The 23710-nt window shown below is 42.6% G+C and overlaps 2 protein-coding genes across 6 annotated transcripts in view; both read right to left on the reverse strand.

The window, feature by feature from the left end:
• Nucleotides 1-1809: 1809 nt before the first annotated feature.
• LOC138599410 (thymidine phosphorylase-like) lies at nucleotides 1810-6824 on the reverse strand. Of its 2 annotated transcripts, XM_069671079.1 has the most exons (10): nucleotides 5432-6824; nucleotides 4906-5028; nucleotides 4640-4842; nucleotides 4105-4203; nucleotides 3553-3682; nucleotides 3357-3475; nucleotides 2980-3142; nucleotides 2620-2847; nucleotides 2308-2448; nucleotides 1810-2233 (listed from the first exon to the last, which is right to left on the reverse strand). In XM_069671079.1, exons 2-10 carry the CDS (start codon nucleotides 5021-5023, stop codon nucleotides 2082-2084), a joined length of 1353 nt encoding a protein of 450 aa, XP_069527180.1. In that variant the 5' UTR covers nucleotides 5024-5028; nucleotides 5432-6824; the 3' UTR covers nucleotides 1810-2081. The 2 variants fall into 2 exon arrangements, with proteins under 2 accessions (XP_069527180.1, XP_069527179.1); XM_069671078.1 differs by having other exon boundaries at nucleotides 4906-6824.
• Nucleotides 6825-14538: 7714 nt separating this feature from the next.
• Nucleotides 14539-23710, reverse strand: part of shank3b (SH3 and multiple ankyrin repeat domains 3b) — a 44113-nt gene continuing 34941 nt past the window's right edge. For all 4 annotated transcript variants that reach the window (XM_069670768.1, XM_069670767.1, XM_069670765.1 and 1 more), the window contains exons 26-27: nucleotides 21863-23162; nucleotides 14539-21362 (exon numbers count right to left, since the gene is read on the reverse strand). In XM_069670768.1, coding sequence (XP_069526869.1) covers nucleotides 20777-21362; nucleotides 21863-23162 — 1886 coding nt within the window. In that variant the 3' untranslated portion in view covers nucleotides 14539-20776. The remainder of the gene's footprint in view (nucleotides 21363-21862; nucleotides 23163-23710) is intronic.

The raw sequence follows: 23710 nt of genomic DNA on the forward strand, positions 1-23710 counted from the left end.
TTCCATTATCGTCCTCAAAAAGAGTGTATGTCATCAAATATGATTCTTTTCATACAGTTTAGAGCTGAAATAACACTAGACTCTCTTCGCATTATTTTTTTTGCCTGGAACCAGGGCCAGCGAGCAGACAGGAAAGTGGTATGCATAACTCACAGCAGAGTGTGAGCTCTGTGATGTATTCTCTTCTCTGCAGCGTCACATGATGACGGAGTCGGCTGCCTGTCACAACGCTCAGTGCTGCTGGGGGTTTCTGATGTTGGCACATCAATCCACAGACAGTTAACAGGCTCCGAAAATCATTATAACTCCTCATGTGATGCTAATTTTTTACAATATGAACAGAAAGTGGAACAAATATTTGTGCCTGTGGCTTCAGGAATCTTCATGTGACGTTTAAAGGATTTTTAAAAAATTATTATTTAGAAAAATGTTTAGGAAATTAATTTCTTTTCTTGGCCAGTCTGCAGTATGAAGCGCTTCTCTCGGTTTTATCCTGCTTCCTTTTTGTTGGTTTCATTTTTTAATGAAATATCCTGCTTTTATTGTGGATATTCCTCAATAAAAATATATATATTTTCTACTTCGGGAATATAATTATTGATGAATTAATGTGTTCGTCACTTTAATGTTGCAGCAGGTAGAAGTTGATCTCATTTTGATTACTTTTATCAATGTTATTTCAAACACAGGTTGATTCACACATGTGTCATACAACACGAAAACAGCTTTTCTCACTTTAAATGTGGTTCTATGTATGTGGTAATTAATTAAATTATTTAGACAGTCTATGGGTAATTCAAGTGAAGTAGGAGCACAAGGGGTTAACAGAAAGTCGGCTGCAATACTTAGACTTTCTAAAAATGTTGTACCTGATAAATTAAATAAATAATAACGTTTGATTTAACTGCATCACGCTTCTGAGCTGCAACAATTTCCTCTTTCATTCTTGTAATTATGTGTGCAGTTATCCAATCATGGTCATCTGTGCATAAGAAGAATGTGCTCAGATTTCATAACGTTTTATTATGATTTATTTATTATTATTTTAATCCAATATTTTATATACATTTAATATGTTTCTGTATGTTTAATAGTTAATAAAGTCGTTTTAGCGCCCACAACTGAACATCTAATCCATCTAAGCGAACCCTGCTGTGATCGATCTTTCTCAATCATAATTAATTGGACTATACATTCATATTCATAACTCACAGAAAAGAAAAGGCAACTTGACAGCTGGGCTTGACTGAGCACACAAACTGGTGTAGATTTAAATGTAACGCTTAATGGTCTTTATGAAATATTAAACCCACAGATGAATGGATGGATAAGTTTGTGCACATGCACGTTCTAAGCAGCGATACCGTACGTAAAGGAAAGAGGAAATACTTTCTTTGTTGGGAACAAATGGACTAATTAAAAGAATCTAGATAAATCCTACGTATGTCCAGTTGGTGGCGGTAACGCGGCGCATTGGGCTCCAAAACGCCACTAAAATACGACAGAAGAAAATGAGCAGTCAAATCAATGGCTAATGTAGCTAGCTTCGGCGTGCTAGTCGCCAGCCTGGGAAGCTAATGACCAGCCCAGTCAGTAGCCGATCCATTGGGTTGCCATGTTAGACGCATGTCTTGCCGCCCTGGTCGATTGAATAGGCGGCTTCTCATTTACCACCGCCGGCCTCTCAGTTACCTGCGCTGACTTATCATTGGCCAGATCAGTAGCTGGTTTCGGCAAGGATATAGCCTCCTTCGGCCTCTCAATAGTCTTAATTTTGTCCTTTTCCCTGCGCCATAATTAATCACTATGTTACATTTAGCAAGTGAATTTAACCCACAATTAGTAAAGTTTATTATATCTCATAAATACGGGAAGTAGTTACCATGTTGTGTTCAGGGACACCCACAGAGATAGGAAAATATCACATCCTTTTATTGTGTCAGCAGGCAGCAGAACAGCAGCAGGACATTTATGTTTATTTCTGTAGCTTCTATAGTTTTTAAGAAATGCCAGTAATTGTTTTTTAATTTTTCTAATTATTTTTAAAATCTTAAAAAAGCGTTAAAGTATTAAAACTTGTGTCAATCTGGGAGCAGTAGTTCTTTCACCAGTGTATGTTTTTGTTGTGTTTGTGCGTCTTCATGTTTCCCCAGAGTCAGAGCGTTCTGCAGTCGATTGATCTGGTCTGGAGTCGGAGCCGGATCCTCGTAGTGCAGCTGCAGCCAGGACACGCCTGAAAGTACACAAGTCAAACATCAGAGATGGTCCCTGAACTCATCATCATTATTTTCATCACTGAACTCTCACCTTTCCCAACGCTCTGACCCAGTGACACCAGGAGCTCCGCCCCCACACTGTGATTGACAGGCTCTCCGGCCTTTGATCGTCCCGCCCCCAACTTATGAAGAACTTCTGCGAGCACCAAACCATCAACGTCCACAACGACACCTGCAGGAGGAAAAACAGTAAGAAAGTACGAAAATAAGTAATTAAATAAGTAAATATAGAAGTTTGTGAAGATATGAGAACCTAAGTACAAAGCTAATAAATACTTAAGTTCATCTTTAATAACGTCTACCTCATGTACAGCCTGCGTGCCCTTCAAAATAAAAGTCTTACCATCTGCAGGAGTCTTGAGTTCCATCTGATGTTTGGATTTTCTCAGGATGCTGTAGTAATCTGTGTGGGCGGAGCAAAGCGCGCGAGCTGTCTCTTTGGCCACGCCCTGTTTCTCCATCATGGCCTGGAACTTGGACAGAGCTGCTCCACCAATCACAACGTCAGAAATCTTCTTTCTGCCTTCTGATAGGTCGGACACGGCGCCGGTCATCAGCAGCAGCACACCGCCTACAGACAGAGCAACAAAAATCAGTACTAATATGTCGTATGCAAAAGTATTTGACAGTACGCATGTTAGCAATAACATAATGTATCACATGACACTAAAGAGTACTTCAGGGTTCAAAATAACATCGTTACCCAGAGTTGTGACGAGCTCCATCAGGTCGTCGGGTCCGTTTCCTTTCAGCGCCTCCAGAGATTCAATCACCTCCAGACTGTTTCCCACACATCGACCAATCGTAGCATCCATACAGCTGAGCACCGCCCCCGTGCGCATGCCCAGGCCGTTTCCTGCATCCACCTGTAATAAAACATTAAATTAATTTGGCTTGAGTTTATTTTTGTACTGTATTTACAGTTTGTCTTTGTATTTATTTTATCAGTCTTTGTATTTCCATATAATTTAATTGTATTGGCTCCTATGACTCCTCAGTGAAGTATTATATTTATACAGTAAAAGAGCATTAAGTGTTAAAGTTAAAGTGTAAATATGATGAGAATTAAAATGTTCTTACGAGTAACTGTGCGAGCTGTTTGGCGCTCTGCAGGTCTTTACACAGAGCAGCTCGTCCAAACTTCACATCCAGCACCAGAGCAGACAGAGACTCTGCACCTTTCTTTGAGATGATCGAACCTGAAACGTCGACAAGAACACGTTTAACATCATATTAACATTATTATCATTTCATCTTAGTAAAGTCAGGTCAGTACCAGTAATCAGCGGTAGACTGTCCACGGTGCTGGTGGCGTCCCGCAGAGCGTACAGGACACGATCTGCAGGAACCAACATCTCAGTCTGACCCACGATGCAACAGCCCACCGAGGCCAGGATCTCCAGAATCTAAACATTTAAACAGGTAATTAAAACAATACAGAGACACGAATATGAAAAAACATTGCTTGTGATGTTAAACTTTGAAGTCCTTGTTACTCTGATAACATCTCTCGATGTTTTTTAAATGTATTTCAGAGACGAAATGAAAGAAAAGATTCAGTGTTCTAACTTTACTAATGATGACTAGAAGCTATGGAGGCTAACGATTTAGCAAGCTAGCAAGCAGGAAATGTAAAAACATGATGACAGAAGACGAACATGAAGCCGTTATAATATCAGACATTAAATACGTATGAATAAAAACAAAACGGGGCGTTAATATGGCCTCTTCTCATTTGAAGGCACCATTTGGTACAGTGGTGATTTGAGCTAAATGCTAACATGCTCATGATAACAGTAGCTTTAGCATCTTTGTTTTATTTGGTCACCTGTGCAGCTGATTGCTGGATGTTGTATCCTGGTATGGATTCCAGTTTGTCCAGAGTTCCTCCCGTGTGAGCCAAGCCCCGCCCACTGATCATAGGCACCTGTCCAGAAACACACACCTGTGGTTATGACATCATAGAAGAAATGAACATAGACTGTATGTAAGAAGTGCACGCAGCTTATTGGTTTTAAAAGTGAAGCCAGTGCAAAAAGTGTCTTAAACCTGCATTCTTTGTAGTGGCCAGCAGGTGGCCAAAAGGAGTCTGATTCTATAGAAGTCTATGAGAAAATGTTCCTCCTCCTCTCCTGATGTATTCCCTCAGTAAACATGTTCCTAATAGTTTATGGTGATTGACATCACGCTACTGCAGCGAGTTTAGCGTTAATGTTTTTGCAAGTATGTTTTGTTTAAGCCTGTTTTTGGCTACCTAAAATTAGCTTCCGTCAATGTCCCAGTTACCATAAATTGCGGATACACTAAGCTAGAGTGTGTGTGTGTGTGTGTGTGTGTGTGTGTGTGTGTGTGTAGTTGTGTACCTTAAAGCCGCAGGCAGCTAGCGCTGGCGCTAACACCAGACTGACTTTATCTCCCACCCCTCCTGTTGAGTGTTTATCAACCACCAGCCCCGCCCACTCCTTTGGCCACGACATCACTTCTCCCGACAACATCATCTCTCGGGTCAGGGTCAGGGTCTCCGTGGCTACCATTCCCTTCTGCCAGATGGCCATCAGCATGGCTCCTGAGAAGGTGGAACATGAGGCGAGGAAACAAACTCAGGAAAGTGTTAAAGCGTTTGTCTTACCGATCTGACACTCCTGCATGGTTTTGTTCGTCACAGCCTCGACGAAAGTTTTGATCTCTTCGTCACAAAACGTTTCTCCATCTCTCTTCTTCCTGATCAGATCTGGTATGGACTGCATGTTGGCTGGGAAAACAAACAAAAGCAGAAATGAAACTGCAAACCAGCTTACATGCTATTTAAGGATTCAGATCAGTTCTTCTCTGAGCGCTGTTCCTTTCAACATAAGAGTTCCATTTAATCCTTTACAACCAGACTTTGAATTGATTTCCAGCACTTTCCTTTGGCATCCAATAGAGGTTTCGTTTTCTTTCCTGCTATCACATCAGTGTTAATCAAGGTTCTGATGTTTCCAAAGGAACCCCTGTGATTAACTTCCTTCTGTGAAGGAAATTTTTATGTTAACCTGTTTGATCATGTGTTTAAATTTCTTTAATATTATGGAGTCAATAATCATGGTATAATCAGCTAAGGTTGATTTTAAGGATATATTTGTCTGCTCCTCTCCAGGGTCTTGTGCATGATTTACTGTTGCTCCTTCTGTCCTCGAGAGATAGTTGGTGGGCTTGTCTGGGCTGAGACCTCCAAGGCCAAGGGTCAACTCTAGATAGTCAGGCGCCTCAGCTAAAGTCATAACAATGACATGTAGCTTTGTCTCAGTGAGAAGGAATTCTATCTGTAATGTATAAAATACACTGTGAACTTTGAGTCTGTGTCAGTCAGTCAGGCAGCTGCGTGCTGTGTAGTACTGGTCTGACCCAGCTCGAGTTGTTATTTGCTTTAACTCATCTTTTAATATTCTTCAATTAAATGACATCAAAAGACAACTTTGTTTCACAGAACTTTATTGGTCTCGTCATCAGAAAATTGCCACCACAACTTGGCGGCGAGGATGGGATTCGACGCCTGACCGGACTCCGTCGGACTGGCAGAAAAGCGCAACTGACCGCCCTGCGGAGCCCGGCCAGCGCTCGGATCCTATCGAAAGGGAAAAGAACCAACCCAAAACCGCGTGCAAAGAAACAATGCAACGGTGAGAGAAAATTTTAATTAATTTTGAAATTTTCCAAAGATGTCTGGTTGTTGAGTATTGATTTTTGAGTAGGCTAAAGGTTTACCGGTAAAAGAAGGAAAAAGCTTAAAATCCCACGACCGTGTCGCCAAGGCGAGAGGCAGGCCGACTCGTAAATGACTGATACCAAGGTCGTTTATTCAAAGAGAGAGAGGGCTTCACGGGGTCGGTGATAGACGTGTCATAGTACTTAACAGTAGTTGGGAGTCCGGAGACTCATAGATAACTGATACCAAGGTTGTTTATTCAAAGAGGAGGTAAGTTAAGGCTAGGGATGGGTGGGTAGGGCTCAGAGCAAGCAGTCTCACGAACCGGACCCAGGTCCGAAACCTAAATTCCAATCAGACATGATTAAAGTGATGGAGTCAAAGCACCCAGGAAGTGGTGATCAGTTATCAAAACGGGTAGAATTGGGTTTCCCTCAACAGGGCAGTGTCAGTCTCCGCCAACTTGACCAGTTACGTGAAATATTAGAGAGAATATGTTCACGCAAAGAACAGAAGGACAGAAAGAAAGCAGAAAAAGTCTAAATCTAAAAGAAAAAGTTTTTGCCATTTCAGGCTGACTGGAAAACAGTTAATGATTGGAGAACAGAAGCATGTAGATAAAGCTGGAAAAAGGAACAAGACAATTCAACACACACTAACCCAACCCTGATATCCTGTGTTACCTGGGCCCTCTGGGAGAGGAATGGATCACCACCTGGACTCCGCTCCACCACCACCCTACAACCCAGCACCTCCAGGCCAGGCACCCCCTCCCCACCAAAACAGGATCACCTAGGGCCTCCGCCCCTACGCCAACAGAGGATCGGACATATGACCTCAGTGGAAACACCAGGAGAACCAGTGGACACTTTCCTACAGCCCAGTTTGACCAACACAGTAGCATACAGAATCCACTCCGCCCTGATAAATCCAACCTAAAGAGACTGTTCTTTGCCCAGATGCACCCACATCTGTGTGAAGCTGTGAAACGTTCCTGCATCACATGGGACACAACCTCTCTGTCAAATATCCTGCTACATGCGGAACATGCAGAAGAGCAGGACAGACGGCAAAAAGAAGAAAGAAGAAAAGAAACATCGGGACACGAGAGCTCAAGCTATATTGACTATGGTGCAGTTTGCCACAGGCAGTCGCCAAGGACAAGGTGAACGTGGACGAGGCACAGACAGAGGATGTGGACGCGGCTTTGGGTGTCGAGGACATGGCTACGATCCGGATGTGTGTTTCAACTTTGGAGAAAGTGGACATTGGGCTGCAGACTGCTCGCATTCAAAGGACCAGAAGGGAGGGGCAAAAACATGGAGAGTGCCTTCTTCAGATTGACTGCCGGTGGTGGGCGGACCCCAGAGAGTGAAGTCCAACCTCCCACGAACCCTGACAGTAAGAAAATCACACCCACTAACACAGACACACACACACACACAGACACACCCACTAACACAGACACACACACACACTCACCAGATGTTCAGGAGAACTGACTGCATTTGCACACACACATACACACACCATGTGCAGATAACTACATGCCTACAAACGATTTACATTGCACCTCACACATTCATGAAGGTCCAGATAAAGAGTATGAGGACAGATGGTTTAGACACGTTGTTGAACCAGAGAGAAGTTTAACTCACGTATACTGGAAAAGTTTGTTGTCTGCTGTTGCTGTTTCCCTGTCCTCTCTCCAAAAGTGTGTTTTTCAGAGAAATATGATGCATGTGTTTCTGGCTAAACCACGAGACGGGGAGTGGCATGAACTAGGACACTGGGTTCGTTAGAGGGCCGCTTGTCATGACTTCGTTCGCCGTCGAGGATCCTAAGAGAATACAGCGCGCAAGGTGATGTATATCGTACGAGACTGACAACAACTGTACATGTGCACAGAACTGTCCAATTAGTTGAGGACACACCACGTGGTTTGTTTACTGATGCCTATGTAACCATGGCATCACCCGAAATTCCTCCTTATCTGTCGACAGTCCCAGAGTGTCTCTGGGCCAAACAGAAATATGATGTAGGTCTCATGAAGAATTCAGAACCTTTAATCATTCATCCAAAATCAGACTACAGGCCTGTTCAAAACAATATGCTCTCAAAAAGGAGGCAATTGATGGCATTACGCCAGTTTTTGAGTCCCTTTAAAAGAGGGATCATTATACCTTGTGAAACATCTCCAGTCAGGACTCCTATCTCTCCTGTAAAGAAAATCAGAGACCAGGGTGCACCCACAGAATGGAGATTTGTACAAGATGTGCAAGCAGTAAATGCTGCAGTTCACCTAAGAGTTCCCGAGGTGCCAAATCCACACACAATCTCGCTGCAAGTACCACAAGCTACATTTTTCGGTTGTCGACCTCACTAATGCGTTGTTTTTTCGGTCCCAGCACACCCCGAAAGCCGGTACTGGTTTGCGTTCTCGTTTAAAGGTAAAACGTATACATGGACACGCTGCGTCCAAGCTTATTCTGAGTCTCCCGCGCACTTCCATCAACAGCTGACTCAAAATTTGCTAAACTTCGAGTTTTCCATCAGGCTCCACCCTCATTCAGTGCATTCGATCTAAAGGTGTGTAGCCCTTCAGCTGAAGCCTGTCGAGAACACAAACTCGCACTGCTGATGTTCCTAGCAGAAAATGGCCACAAAGCAAGTCTCACAAAACTGCAGTTTGCTCAAACTAAAGAAACCTATCTGGGACATGTGATCACAGCAGAGGGCAAATCCCTCTCTCCCAAACGTGTTCAGGCTGTATTGGAGCTCCCCAAACCGGTAACAAACAAACAAATGATGAGTTTCCTTTGCATGACGTCATATTCCTGACAATGGATCCCTAACTACTCTGAACAACAAGCTCCTCTCTCATCTGATTCATGACAACAACTCTCTGCCCATCATGATAAGATCACGTGGACACCTGAAGCCCAACAGGTTTTCACTGACTTAAAATCCACACTTACAAGTGTTCCAACTCTAGGTTTACCTGACCCTGATAAACCTGTTGTACAGTTTGTAGGTAACAAAGCATGCTATTCATCATCAGTGTTGTGCCAAAAAAAACACTGTGTTAGATTACGTCCTGTTGCCTTTAAAAATAATAATAATAATAATAATAAAGCTGGATCCAGTGGCAATAATCTCTCTCTGTGTCAGAGCTGCAGCAGCTGCAGGAAAGCTGCACTAGCCTCTGGATGCTCAGTAGAGTACTCTGATTTGACTCTGATGTTTCCACATGCTGTCACACACATTCTGCACACTCAGAAAACATCACAACTTTCTGCGCAGCGCTGGTTTAAGTATCACACCACCTTATCGGACATGCCTAACATCACTGTAAAAAATGTTCTGTTCTTAACCCCGCCTCCCTCCTGCCCACTGAGGAGGATGGAGAGGCTGATGACTCACATGATTGCGTTCAAGTTTTACAGGAAGTTTGCTCTCCCAGAGTGGATCTGAAAGATGTACCCATTCCAAATGCTGACCTCGAGTTTTTCGTTGATGACTCTGCCTCATGTGATGAAAAAGGGAAGAATCAAACGGGGTTTGCAGTAGTTACACAACATGAGGTTGTGATATCAGGTTATTACCCTCACACTATTCTGCACAAGCAGCAGAACTTGTCGCCCTCACAGAAGCCTGTAAACAAGCTGCTGGTCAATCTGTTAACATCTACACTGACTCTCGATACACATTTGGAATAGTACATGACTTTGGTGCTCTCTGGAGACACGGAGGATTTTAAAATCCTCAGGTAAACCTGTTTCTAACCATTTATTGGTCTCATCACTCCTTGGTGCTGTTTTGCTCCCCTCAGCAGTTTCTGTAATTAAGTATGAAGCACACACACGACGTGATGATGCTGCTTCTCGTGGAAATGCGTCAGCGGACGCAGCTGCAAAGGCAGCGGCCCGCTCTGGTGATGTATTTAACATGTTCTCATCCTCACATTTGTCTGACACTCCACCTGATCGAACAGCCTTCACTCACATGGCTACACAACCTGAAAAACACTTTGCTCAAAATCTGGTGCTAAATTCACAAATGACATTTGGATTGGTCCTGATGACAAACCCTGTTTACCACGTGCTCTCTTCACTTTGTTTGTGCGCCTGGCTCACGGAAAGGATCACGTGGGTAAAGGGGGGGACGTTTGCTGCCATTAATTCATGCTGGTATACACGAGGTTTTTCTGCTGTTGCTAAACATTTCTGCAAAAACTGTTATCTGTGCAGCTCAGCAGTGGGCGCTCCAAAAGTCCCACAGCACAGTCATCCGCCCCTACAGGCCCAGGACAACATTGGATGATGGATTTCATTGAACTCTCAGTCTGTGAAGGTAAAAAGTGCTGTTTGGTCATGGTGGACATGTTCAGTAAATGGGTTGAAGTTTTCCCCTCCAGCAAACAGGATTCAACAGCAGTGGCAAAAGCACTGCTCATGGAAGTGACTCCCCGGTGGGGGATCCCTGGTAAGATAAGCTGCTGTCATTCATCAAGCCATCTGCGTCCATCTCAATCCACAACGTGGAATGAGGAAGCAAAGGAAGCAAAGGTGTTTCACTGGCCCTTTCCAGGTCCTCCTAACAACACACAACCCTCTCAAGGGAGGGCCACTTGGGTCCACACCAGCCACTGCAAACTGGCTCCTTCTCCAACAGGGGAGCCTCTGAGGAAATGATTTACAACCTTTGGAATATACAAGTTTTGTTCTCCCATCGGGGGGAACCTTTGGAAATATCATTGCCTCTTTCTGCCTTTGGGGAGAACCTGAAAGAAATAAAAAGGCTGAAAAACCAAAATTTGAGACGCTGAGGAAGACGACTGGGAAGTGAGCCAAGCGCCACCCTCCCCTACAGCTGCGCTGGAACCTAAAGTCAGAGGCAGGGGTGAAATAAGCGCCCTCCTCCAACAGTAGCGTGCCAAGCTCCATCTCATCAGTGGCCTTTGGTGCCGCCCTTCAGAATGGATCGTCAACGACCGTGGTGACCACTCCGGCAGCCTGGAGATGTTTGTTAACTTTGTAACATTAATTGTCATTTTCCTTTGTTATGGTTTGAAATGCAACAGCAGACAACAAGAGTTGATAACCTGACTACTAGTGTGTCGCACACATGACCTGACCAATACAACACACCAGACTAACGCGACTAAACAGCTGACGTTCAAAGCACTGATCCAAAGTGACTCTGACCTCCCTGATGACCCCCGCTCACCTGACCTTTTCCCCTTCCCCGACTATGACACAGACATGATATCACACATGGGTAAGTATTGACAATTCTCACAGGACAGCAGATATTACAATGATTTTTTACCATGATGCTTTTACTCCCCTTCTGTGTGACGAGTGTAATTAAACTGTAGAACAGGGTTTACATTCTGATGTTGCTGAAGGCTTATATACTCATATACTCAAATTTAATTATCAGTTAACGATAAAAAGTGGGGAGTTGTGAAGGAAATTTTTATGTTAACCTGTTTGCTCATGTGTTTAAATGTCTTTAATATTATGGAGTCAATAATCATGGTATAATCAGCTAAGGTTGATTTAAAGGATATATTTGTCTGCTCCTCTCCAGGGTGTTGTGCATGATTTACTGTTGCTCCTTCTGTCCTCGAGAGATAGTTGGTGGGCTTGTCTGGGCTGAGACCTCCAAAGCCAAGGGTCATCTCTAGATAGTCAGGCGCCTCAGCTAAAGTCATAACAATGACATGTAGCTTTGTCTCAGTGAGAAGGAGTTCTATCTGAAATGTATAAAATACACTGTGAACTTTGAGTCTGTGTCAGTCAGTCAGGCAGCTGCGTGCTGTGTAGTACTGATCTGACCCAGCTCGAGTTGTTAATTGCTTTAACTCATCTTTTAATATTCTTCAATTAAATGACATCAAAAGACAACTTTGTTTCACAGAACTTTATTGGTCTCGTCATCAGAAAATTGCCACCACACCTTCTAACATTTGTTTAGCCATCAGGCTGTGAGTTCTTCAACCCTAAGACCACTGTATGAGCCTGGAGAAGCTCGCTTGAACCCTCTTGTTAGTTTGGTCCCCCAGACACCCCCCTCTGAGAATGACACCGTAGCTTCCTTCATCTTGGTTGTGTATTGCCCTTTGTTGCTTGATCTCAATTAGTATAGCGCTTTTGGTTAGCCATTTGTTTACTGTGACCCAAGATATATAATCTGACTGGAGCGGACTCTAGTCAGAGAGGTTTTCTACAACTTGCTGTGATGATCTCTCTCCACTGCGCAGTGAATAAAACTCACCTGAACCCGCCACTGAATCGGACCTGAACATTATTAATTTCTTCTACACTGTTCAGGCTCGGAAGCGTCTTTCCACCTGATAGATCTACGATCTTCTTTTAAATGTGAGGAATCAAGATGATCAACAAGGCGATTTGTCCTGAACAACTAATAAAAACTAAAATCAGTCCTACCACTGGCGCACAAAGGATGTGGATCTTACGCAGTCAAAAACGTCAATATCAAAGCCAAAATAAAGTTTTTCTTATCTTTCCGAAAAATCGAAGCAAAGCGAAATAAAGATCAGTGCTTCCTCCGCATTCATTAACCTGGCCAAAACATCAAACACACACCCGCACGCTCACGCTTTAAACATCTTTATTGTTTTATGTTTCTATGTTCTTAAAGCTCCCCTGCCTCAGAATGAAACCGATTGTAACCGGACAGTAAACGTCGGAACTGAAAAGCCTTCGAGCATGCACCTTAAGAAACCTTAGCAACAGAACGTAACTCAACCAACAAAGCCTCCGACTAAAACCTGAAAAGTTGGTGGATTTGAAGAGATGTAAAACGTGTCTCTGGTAACAAATAAAGTATCTTCCTCTGTAACAAAAAGGTCTATCTCTGTAGGGATCCTTTCTGTCATGTTGTCACACACTTAGAATAACAATCTGAGCCTGTCAGTGGAAACAACTTTTAGTGGACGCACTTTAAACTGTATTTTACTGTACTGAATTATCCTTTAACCTTTAAGTCTAAAAATTCAAAATTAACATTTGCACAAAAAAACGTTAAATAAAAGAACAATATTTACCTGTGAAAGAAGCACAAAATTGAAATAAGTACCTCGAATGCGTACCCTGGGCGTGACTACAGTAAATATACTCATAAAATATTTAGATTTAACGTTGCAAACAAACGGAAATCTTTTTTGTGGCTGTCTGATTAGATTAAGTCTATTCTAAACGCACACACACGTATCATACCTGGTCTGGAGTTTTCAGTCAAAGTGCCATTGACCCTTCAGCTCATCATAAAGCAGCCGCAGGTCGACATTCTGCCGGCCAATGGGAGGAGAGCAGGAAGAGGAGGAGGAGGAGTTAACAGCCAATCAGGTTCTAAGTGTGTCCACAGACCCCCAAAAGTTTAACTCTGTCTAAGCCTTTTATCTCTTTGTGTTAAATGCAGGTTTCAGTATCTTTAAGGTTTCATTTTCTTAACTTTGAGTCATAGAAAGCTCAAAGTTTTTTCCACATCGTCAATAATATGATGCATTATTGTCTGAAAGAGTAGCTGGTATACTTCTTAACTTATATAAATGTAAAAGTGTTAATTATGGAAAAACACATTTAGAGTTATATATTATAAACACATCGTACTGTCGACAATGTACAGATGAATTATTTATCATCTAAAATAAGTGATTCATGTAGAAAAAGAAAACTTTACCTTAGAGACAATAAATTTAGGATATAAACACTGTGATAAATCTGAAGATAAACACTGTGTGACTCTAAAGTCAATACGACATTATCAATAACAATAATTACTTTAACTATTTGTATTTCTGCTAAATGTTTCTGTTGAACTTGTCTCTCTGTATGAGTACATAACTATTTTAACTGTTAGTCTTTAAATTTTACTTCAGTTACATTATAAATGCAGAATTTTACAGAAACTAGCTAGGCTATTTAACTGTTAGCTAGCTAGATTTTTAGCGCTTCAGGATACAAAATAACTGAAATAAATCAGCTGAATAAACTATCAATGAATACACATTAATAACCCTGACGAACACTAATGCTAGCTGAGAAAATCCAGCCCTATTCAAGTTGAGACAACATATTTGATAGCTCAATAGATTCTACAGCTAACGTTAGCATTCAGCCGAATCCTAGCTAGCCTGCTGTTAGCTAGAACTTTACGTCTTTCCTACAGATCATCTAACCCTCTCAAACGCTAATGCTGGCTAGGAAATAGCTAACATTTGCTGTTCAATCAAGAAGAGATAAAATGATAACAGTTCGTCACATTTCTTGCATGTTTACTACTTGAAAGCTTACACAGCATTTTGACTTTATTTTAAAAGATGCACTAACAAAAGGTTCAAGGCTAACTTCTCTTTAATGGTTTTATGTCGTCTTCTATCGTTGATTATTCTGTGATTTAAAAGTGGGTGGTCATTCCCTTAGATTGTGTCTTTTTAGGTGAAAGTCGTCACTCATTAACTCGACTTTAAGATACAGCGGCCAAACGACGTCGGAGGTCATAAACCTGTTGACTCTGAAAGTTAAAGAACCACACAGGAAGGCAGAGTTTTTACTTTGTAATAAATGACGGTTTATTATAAAGATTACAATCTGTTTGTTGCGTTGCAGAGCTCATCGGTTGTCATTGTGTGCTCTTTAGTTTTTAGAAAAGGGAAGAAAAAAAACTACAAGTACACACACGCCACTCACTCCAGAAGAAACTACAAACATACTGTAAAAAGAGGAAGCTAGAAAGGAGGAGGAAGAGGAGGAGGAGGAGGGGGGTAACCATAAAACCATTATAACCAGGTGATTATAGGGAGGAGGAAGGTTTCACACTCAGGTAAGAAAGACAGGATTCTCAGCCAATCAGCGGGAAGCTGAGGCGTTGCCATGGTGAAGGCATCTAAGTCAACACTATCAGGTATCCAGCGGCCATTTTGTCTCTGTATATCATCTTATTCTTAAGATCGTCCTGGTTCTTTCCTGTCGCCATGTTGGACTCAGACTGAGCCGCCATTCGTCTCCATCACTCCGACTATGATTGCTTTCTAATTAGCAGCGGTGGAAGAAGTATTTAAAACAAGCAGTATAAAAATACTGCATTTAAAATTTCACTTATTAGCAACAACGTGTACGACAAGTATGAAAAGTAAAAGCACTCCTATTGCAGTGAGGGGCGACCATCAGTGTTGTACTTTTATATGATTTAATCTTTATGGTAGTTCAGAGTACTACTTTATATACTGTTGTAGATTTAGCTGTAAAAATTGATCTACTATGTTATATATTTTGTACGTAAAATCTTAGTTTCAAAAGTAACTGTAGCTCCTAAATGAATTTAGGTCAGACGTAATGTTTAAAGTAGCTTTACTCAAGTACAGAATCACTACTGGTACGTATACTGAGTCACGTTCCACCGCTGCTAATTAGCCATGTTTTTTCTTAATGGGAGAATTTGGCTTTACAAAACAAATACATAGCGATTTGTAAGGACGTCGTTGCTAGCTGTTGCGCTAGCTAGCAAACATTTAGCTTAAGAACAAAACAAGAATTCTGGGCTGATGATTAGCATAAATGTTTAGACAAAGGATTTGTTGGTGAGAAAGACAAAACTGCCCAATGAAGTGTCCCAATACAGGAAAATACAACCGTGTCCCATAGTTAGCTAAACATTAAAGAGTAGCATTAGGAAGCGCTAGCAGTTATTCATGAAAATAATACCGTACTTGGTGTCTTTTTAAAATTTGAAAGCTTTTATATTAATGATTTTTAGCTAATAAACACTTCTTGCCACGTTCTCTTAGCATTTCAGCTAAAGTTTAGCCAGCAGACTTTCTCAATCTAGCTAGACTATTAGACCGTCAACTAGCATACATGCTATAGCAGCACATTCAAGTTTTGTAGTTCGAGCTGGAGCAGATTATTTGAGGACTGAATGCATCAGAAAACATTTGAATGACCTTAAATCATTTTGAACAAGTGTAGGTAGCAACTCTTGACCAAGCTAGTGTTTAAGAGCTGTCAACTAGCATAAATGCTACAGTAGCACGTCCTTGCTTTGCTATGCCGTAGCTTCAGGAACAACACATCAGGACAGAAAATATCGTAAGGTCTAAAATGATGAAATTTAAGTAAAACTTCTTGCTAGGTTTTTAGGTTCTCTAGCTGTTTAGCATTGGGGCAGCTAGCACATATTCTAGAACTAGCTAGGCTATATAACAGTTAGCTAGCTAGGTTTTTTGAGGAACTGTGTGTCCAGACACAAAATAACTCTGAAGATATAAGCTAGCCATTAATATGGAGCCAGAAGAGTGTATTGTTCGATATCAGGACACCTCATAATTATGGTTATACACCAAACAGAAAATAACAAGAGATCAGAAAGATGTTAAAGAAACTTGGAGAGTTTCTGTTTTTAATGATATCCTCAGAATTCTGCATCACAGAAAGATAGAAGTGATGTAATAGTTCTATGTTATAAAAAAATACAGGTTTGCCCTTTAATTTAAATTATATCAATTCTTCGTAATGTTTTAAATATGGTGGCCAATGAGAGAGTAAATTCAACATGTTTCTGTTGCAGTATAATAAACCGTTGGTGTATTTCTATGATCTGGATACAGGACCTTTGCTGGTTGTGTTTCTGATTGGCTGAGAAATCCAACAACGAATGGATGACCTCATGTCTGTATCAAAGGGATTCCCAATGGGGACCTGAGGTCAAAGGTTAAGGGGTCACGTGATCTCTCCATCACATCACTTTCATTTATACACTGCAGAGAGACCGACAACCCACGTCTCCTTCTGTGGATGACTCTGTACAGTAGACTTTAGTCCATAATAATATATACCATACATACAGTCTGATAAATGTGATATTCACTCAGTGTAAACAGCTACACAGGCACTTCCTCGTTACACAGAGAACTGGTAAAATATAAGAAGGATGTTTGTGGTGTAAAGATTCCCCTTTCACGAGTCCGATCCACTCCTTTATCTCATCTTGCACCTATTTGTTGGTTGGTAGAAAAGTGAAGTCATGACGGACGTGCCTTCAACCTGCATTTTATTAATGGCCAGCAGGGGGCGACTCCACAAGTCTGACTGTGTAGAAGTCTATGAGAAAATGTTCCTCCTCCTCTCCTGATTTATTCCCTCAGTAAACATGTTCCTAATGAGTTTATGGTCTCAGTCTCTAGTTTCAAGTCTTCTTCAACACAGCATGATGTTTATTTAGTCACTGATGCTCCTTTTAGTAATTTGGCTCGAAAAAGCCAATACGGTAACGGCTATAATGAAACTGAAGACTTCAAACGGAAGTCCAAAAATTAAAGTCCGAAGTCGCGGTTGTTATGTCCACTTTTTAAATCCATGTTCTTTACTAGAAGTGCAAAAAAGTTTGTATAAACTATGAACGATCGCGTACCGAGTTAGGGTGGAAATAGGCTGTATTTATGTCGATAAAAAGTACAAAATAATCAATGCAGTAAAAACGTTCTGTTCTTTCTCACGCTGAGTTTTAAACCAACTTTTTAAGGCAGCACTGTTTTCAGTCTGAACACCTGACTCGAGTCGGTCATGCCTCGTTCATTCAGAAAAGACCGTAGACTGGGAAAGTGATATTATTAAGCGACCTAATTAACTCATACAAGCAGATTAAGTCCCTGATAAACTGTTAAATTAAATAGCTGATGTGTAGCTGTTTACAGAGGGTGAATATCACCTATATGGATAAAGACTTTATTGACTACAGTCTACTAAAATATTACTGTATACATTTTATTGTCTACTATACTTTATATATTACACTATAGCTACATTATTCTACCATAATATATATTATACAGACTATAAAGTCTACTGTAATGTGCTGTACATAGACTTTACATTCTTCACCTCTGTGCACCGCCAGGGGCAGGTATAAAATTTTCCCACAAAAGGGCACCATAAACTTGTACAACTTTGGGATTCATGATTGTGGCTCGGCTTGTCTTCAGGTACTCGAGTCAGAAAAAACTCTGTGTAAATGCAGTCGATTTGTTGTCGTGGAAACAGGCACTGTAACGTTGATTGTGCTTCGGAGGGGATCAAGAGGAAAGACTGTTACATGTCAGGTAGGTTGTGTATTTGTGTCAATTTACTATAAATTTGTGAAGTTATTATAAAATTCGGGGATGTTGAAAGTTTTGTAAACGTTTTTAAAAAAGGTAAAAAGTGAAGTAAATACACCTTCCAGTGACTTCTGAGTTTCCATATGTGCATGCTGTGTCTTGTTTAATGTAGAAAGCAAACTTAATAAAAATGAGATGTTAGTTAGCGTTAGCAGAAGTTAGCTGTGTCCTAACTCTACTGTCAACATAACTCAGCTGGACAGATTAGTAGCTAACTAGCTTCCTAGCTAACAACATGTAAATCTGACTGCTGTTGGAAGGTGTATTTTTTCACTCTGATAAAGCTTGGCTAGGAGTTTCCCCCTGCTTCCAGTCTTTGTGCTAAGCTAGGCTAAACAAATCCTGGTCTGTGCTTTTCATCTGTCTCATTTAATATGGCAAAAGAAGGGAGAGTTTGTGAAAGAGTTGTGTCTACTGATGTTGCTGTTGGTGCGATCAAACCAGATTGTGCAAGTTAAAATTTACTCGCCTACTGTGGCGAAAAGCTAGCTTGACAGTTGTGTATCATGGCCAGGGTTTTAAGCATAAAGTGCGTCAGCTAGCATGGCTTTCAAGCTAGCAATAGCATTCAACAAACTAAATCATACAGCATTTGATTAAACACCTAACTGTAGAGTTTACTGGTGTGTATATATAATTTATTTAGATATATTTGAATGTGTGTTTTTGTACAAAATGTCAATGTATGTGCTAGCTAGCCAGCTGTCTGCAGATATCGGAGTTTGACTTTGTGAGGCTGTGGATCCACTTTTGGAAAAAAGCAAAAACGTTTTCTTTATTGAAACAAATGAGGACCAAACTGTAATTTAAACTTCATACATGGCCTCTGGGAAACTCTGGTTTTGGTCAGGAGGAAACTCCACGTATGGCAGGGAAGAAATCCCCAATATGGCAGGGAGGAAACTCCATTTATGGCCTGTCCCTGGTGAGTTACCATTACTGCGGGATGGTAATGGCAGGTACAGCCAAACGTGACTTATTAATTTAGAAAAACACTCAAGAGTTTAGTAGTTAAGGGAAGTTAATCTAAGAGTTTCAGGTGTTAGTGTGATGAAGGTAAAGGAGGGGAAGGAGGAAGGTATTTTCTGTACAGATGGCTTTAAACAGATAGCACCATGTACAGTAAGCCCTCGATAAGCAGGTTAGAAACCAGAGAGGTTTACAGTTGGAGCTCTGCTGCAGCTCTCCCTGAAACACACAGCACATCAGCACAAAGTCACACTCATTGACAAATCATTATGAATTCCAAAACATCACTGAAACAACCTTGAAATTCAACTCATTGTCAAATCATAAGGAACTCAAAATCATTATCCAAACTATTATAAACTCTGTAAGTCATCACCACCACATTATTATTACTTGTTATTCATAAATTCTAAATGATCGGTATTAAGAAATAAACATAAATTCTTCATGAGTGATATTTGGAAAAAAATGCTTAGTCACAAGAACATTCTTTCAGAGGACGGAGAAACACCCTCAGCTTATCTCCTGTTGTTAATTAGCTCGCTAGTCATCCGGCTCTGCTAGCTTAAGACCCGCTAAACTCATCTGGGGAAGCAGAAAAGAACCCGTCTCATTATATTTGTATTTAGTTTGTCAGAACAGCTCTTTGATCAATGTCCAGTCACCTGTTCAGATTAGCAGCACCGCTCTGTGTCCAGCTGAAATTAGCTAAGTACGCTGTATGCTAACGCTAGCTAGTTATACACTCGCTTTAGCATGGTCTGTAACGTAGAGTAAAAACCCAGATAGACCTGACATTTACTGGTAATCCAGACCACAATTTGAAAACAAACCAAAATAATTGTATTTGTAAATTATGTCAGAAATAAATTTTTTGTATATATTGCTAGCTAGCTAGCGACTGTCCAATAAGATAGAGAGTCAGAGAGTAGGGCTGTCGATTAGTCAATTAGTGATCTAGGTGTTGGACAAAAAAAATAAAAAATTAGCAAGTATTTTAATTATTGATTAATTGTCGTAGTTTTTCAGGAAAACATGCAAAAAATTAACTGCTAATAGCTTCTAAATATGAAAATTTGCCATTTATTAGCCTTCTTAAAAAGTAAAATTCATCTTACTTTTGTTTGAGTTCGCAAATATTTGATTCTATTTTGATGAAGTGTCAGAAATAGTTGCTTTGGAGGTATCAGAGCTGTCAGGACTTCCTCTGGCTCGGAGTTACAGAGCTCTTGTGAATTCAGAGATGCACAAGATTTACTTTCCCACCAAATGATGGCCGTTCTCTGAGGATTGTTATCATCAGAATCCTTGTGTTCTGTCAGCTGCAACTAAGTTAAGGTTAAATGATTAATTTGGGTTGAAGGTTTTTACGGTATGAACTCTGGGCACTAGACTAGAGGTTAACAGAGGCCTAACTAAATATTGGACGTCTAAAACAAAGCCAAAACTCAGAACTGGACACGGACCTTGGTGCTGCAAGTATGTTTGGGTTGATCAAAGAGCTGATCAGCCAAAATGTCACCAAGACCACTCAGAGAGCTGGGCTCCACGTTGGTAAAAAGGTCTAAAGATTGAGTCACTGCTAAGATATCCTAGTCAAAGAGATGGCGTAGTGTAATGAGGTCACAGTTCAGGATGTCTAGAGGTTATTGGTCAGAGGGGTCAAGTGGAACCATCCAGCAGCTGTCTAAGTGCCCTCTCGATGTTGATCCGGTGCCCCAGTCTAGTGACGCCCAGCTCCACGTAGTCGTCTTTGGTGAGGGCGGGGAGATGGGAGCCTTCGATCTCGTGCTCCTGGAATCGCTGGCGGTGTTCAGCCAGGCCCACGCTCTCCAGCCAGTCACCCACGTCATATTTATTCCACAGGTTGAGGGGCCGCTGCCTCCATGGCCGAAGAGCCAACAGGGGCCCACTGAGGACTGGGGAGGGACAGGGAGATGCGTGGGGCGAAGGTGAGGGTGAACGGGACCTGGTTCTTGCGCTTGCACTTCGCATCACAAACCGAACCTCCTTTGGTTCTGAGGGGAGACTGAGACTGGACGACTTCAGGATGGTTAACCCGCGACCTGAGCTCAGGTCAGGCCTTTCTGAGCCGGAGGAAGTATGCCCTAATGGCCTATCAGATGGGGAAGGAGAAGGGGAGGGGCTTCGACGGGTGACAGGGTAGCGGCTTCCTGGTCGGACTGTGTAGCTGGCCCCATATCCTCGCTGAGAGATCGTGTGGAGTTCACCAAGACTAGAGAACAACCTGTAACATATCAGAGAGTACATAAATGACTTAAAGACTTACAAGTTATCAGTTGCATCACAAGTACTGCTCCTACAGCAGCGCCATGCTTACCACATGTTGAGAAATACAAAGCTCTACAGGGTGGATGTGCTTAGCTATGATTCGACATTCACATTTCAGGGTATGCATTTAGCAAATGTCACTTCCAAGGTTGGATTTAAAAGACGGATAGGAGAGTAACTTCAGATATTTAGTTGTTAGTCATCTGCAAAGAAGTTGCATGTTAGTGAGCTGTTAGCAGCTAAGAGTCATCTGTTAGCGATAACGAGAAATGTTTACCAGAGATAAAAACCTACGATTTACTCTCTCCTCTGTCCACACATCTGGAACAACACAAACAACAGATTCTGTTACAACATGATCGCACACACACACACACACACACACACACACACACACACACATACTCAGTGGTACAATCAAGTCAGAAGAACTGCAATATATGCAGTTTTAGGTACCTGGCACCTCCAACTGGTGACCTCCGGCCTGGATCGAGAGGACTCGGCTCCTCCCCAAGAGAGTGACTGTCTTTGTTGAGCAGCTGCAGCCGATTAGCAAGATCCAATCCAGAACCCGCCCTGCCGCTCAGTTCAAGTGCTGATGCTGACCTATTAGTCAGATCTACAGCTGACCCCGAACCCTGACCTCCCAGTGCCGCCGGACGGCCCCCGTCTTCTGGGCTAAGGCCCCGCCGCTCATCCCCACGGTCATCCCCACCCCCCCACAGCTTTGACCTCCTCTGGAACAGATAGCGTGGCTGTCTGCTACCGCCACCGGTTGGGGAGGAACAGAGTGGGGAGGACGGGGAGGAGGAGGATGCGGCAGACGGGAGGAGCTCACTGTCCGACGATTGCTTCAACAACGGGTCCCGGAGCGCAGAGCGGCCCCGACCGATAGGTGAACGAAGGCGTGGCTTGAGAGCAATTGGGGAGGTAGCAGGGGAAGAGGGGGAAGGCTGTGCAGCAGGAGGGGAGGTGGGAGAGGATGGAGCTGGAGGGGAGGCCAAGGTGATGGAGGGAGGGAGTGAGCTGGGGGAGGAACTGTCGACGAGCCTTTCATCACCTCCCTCCTCTTCATCTACTCGTCTCCCCAGGGGATCAAGTCCAACATCTGGACCCCCTCCTTCCCCAACTCGCCGTGAAAACAAGGTGAGGGAAGATGGGGGTGGAGGGCCAGGGGAAGCGGCAAAGGCCGGGGGTGGAGCAACCAGGCCTATTCTACGCAGCTCCTCCCTAGTCTCCTCATCGCTGGATGACAACAACGCTGGAGGGAGTGTAACTGTGTAAGCCGCGCCCTCCTCCTCTGAGCTGCCCACCGTTAGACTTCTGCGCCTGTCAATCAGAGAAGGGTGACTCTCATTGGCAAGTGATGGCAAAGGGGTGGGTCTCCAGCGCTCAGGAGAGGGGCCGGCAGGTGATGTCACTCCTCCCTCTGTTTCTGGACGCTCTACCTGTCCATCAGGGAACAAAGGCGGGGTTATGCGTTTATGCCTCAGCTCAGGACTAGTCTGGGGAGTGGTGCGCTTGGTTCGCTGCTCAGGACTTGTCTGAGGGGTGGTGCGTTTGGATCGTGGCTCTGGGCTGCTTTGTGGGGTGGGAATAGGGGTGCGCTTGTGTCTACCCTCTGGGCTGGCAGCTGGGGTGGGGATAGGCGTGGTGGAGGCAGATACATGTTTTAGTCGAGGCTCTGGGCTTGGCGTGCGAGCAGTGAGTGCTCGTTCTCTTGCAGCAAGAGCCAGGGCAAGTGGAGAAGAAGGGTCTAAGGAGAAAAGAGAAGATCAGAGGTGGACATTTTTGGTACTGAATCATTTTTACGCTCCATTATATTGTTGAAGATGCAGACATTGCTCTTGAGCGGGTTTATATAACCTCTCAAAGAGACAGTTTACTTTTGCCCACAGTAATTTCACATAATCTACTGCCCCTATGAACTGTGTAGTGTCTAAAGGCTCTGCTCTAGATCCTCTTCTATTTGTTGATTACCTCAAAGCTCTTTCCTAGGTCCTCCTCTGTTTTTGGGAGTACCACAGGGCATTGTCCTAGATCCTCTTGTATATTGTTGAGGGCCTCTAGGCTCTACCCTTGATTCTTCTCCATTTTGTGGAGTACCTCAAGGCACTATCCTAGATCCTCTTCTATTATGTGGAGTACCTCAAAGCTGTGTCCTAGGTCCTCCTCTATTCTTGGGGCTTTATCCTCGTAACCCTATTTTTTAGACTACCTAAAGATTCTGACTAAGGTGCCCTTCAGTTTTGCTAAGTACATCAAGGCTTTATCGTAGTTCCTCCTCTTTTTTATGTAGTACCT

This window comes from Semicossyphus pulcher, unplaced genomic scaffold (genome assembly GCF_022749685.1).
Source record: "Semicossyphus pulcher isolate SPU_LCO1_2020_fin unplaced genomic scaffold, fSemPul1.0.p SCAF_20, whole genome shotgun sequence".
Lineage (NCBI taxonomy): Eukaryota > Metazoa > Chordata > Actinopteri > Labriformes > Labridae > Semicossyphus > Semicossyphus pulcher.

Excerpts from the sequence above, each read along its gene's own strand:
- LOC138599410 (XM_069671079.1), bottom strand. The coding sequence starts at position 5,023 with ATGCAGTCCATACCAGATCTGATCAGGAAGAAGAGAGATGGAGAAACG. Across the intron at positions 2,848-2,979 it reads GGAGCTCGTCACAACTCTGG|GCGGTGTGCTGCTGCTGATG; the intron begins GTAACGATGTTA and ends CTCTGTCTGTAG. Across the intron at positions 2,234-2,307 it reads GGGTCAGAGCGTTGGGAAAG|GCGTGTCCTGGCTGCAGCTG; the intron begins GTGAGAGTTCAG and ends GTGTACTTTCAG.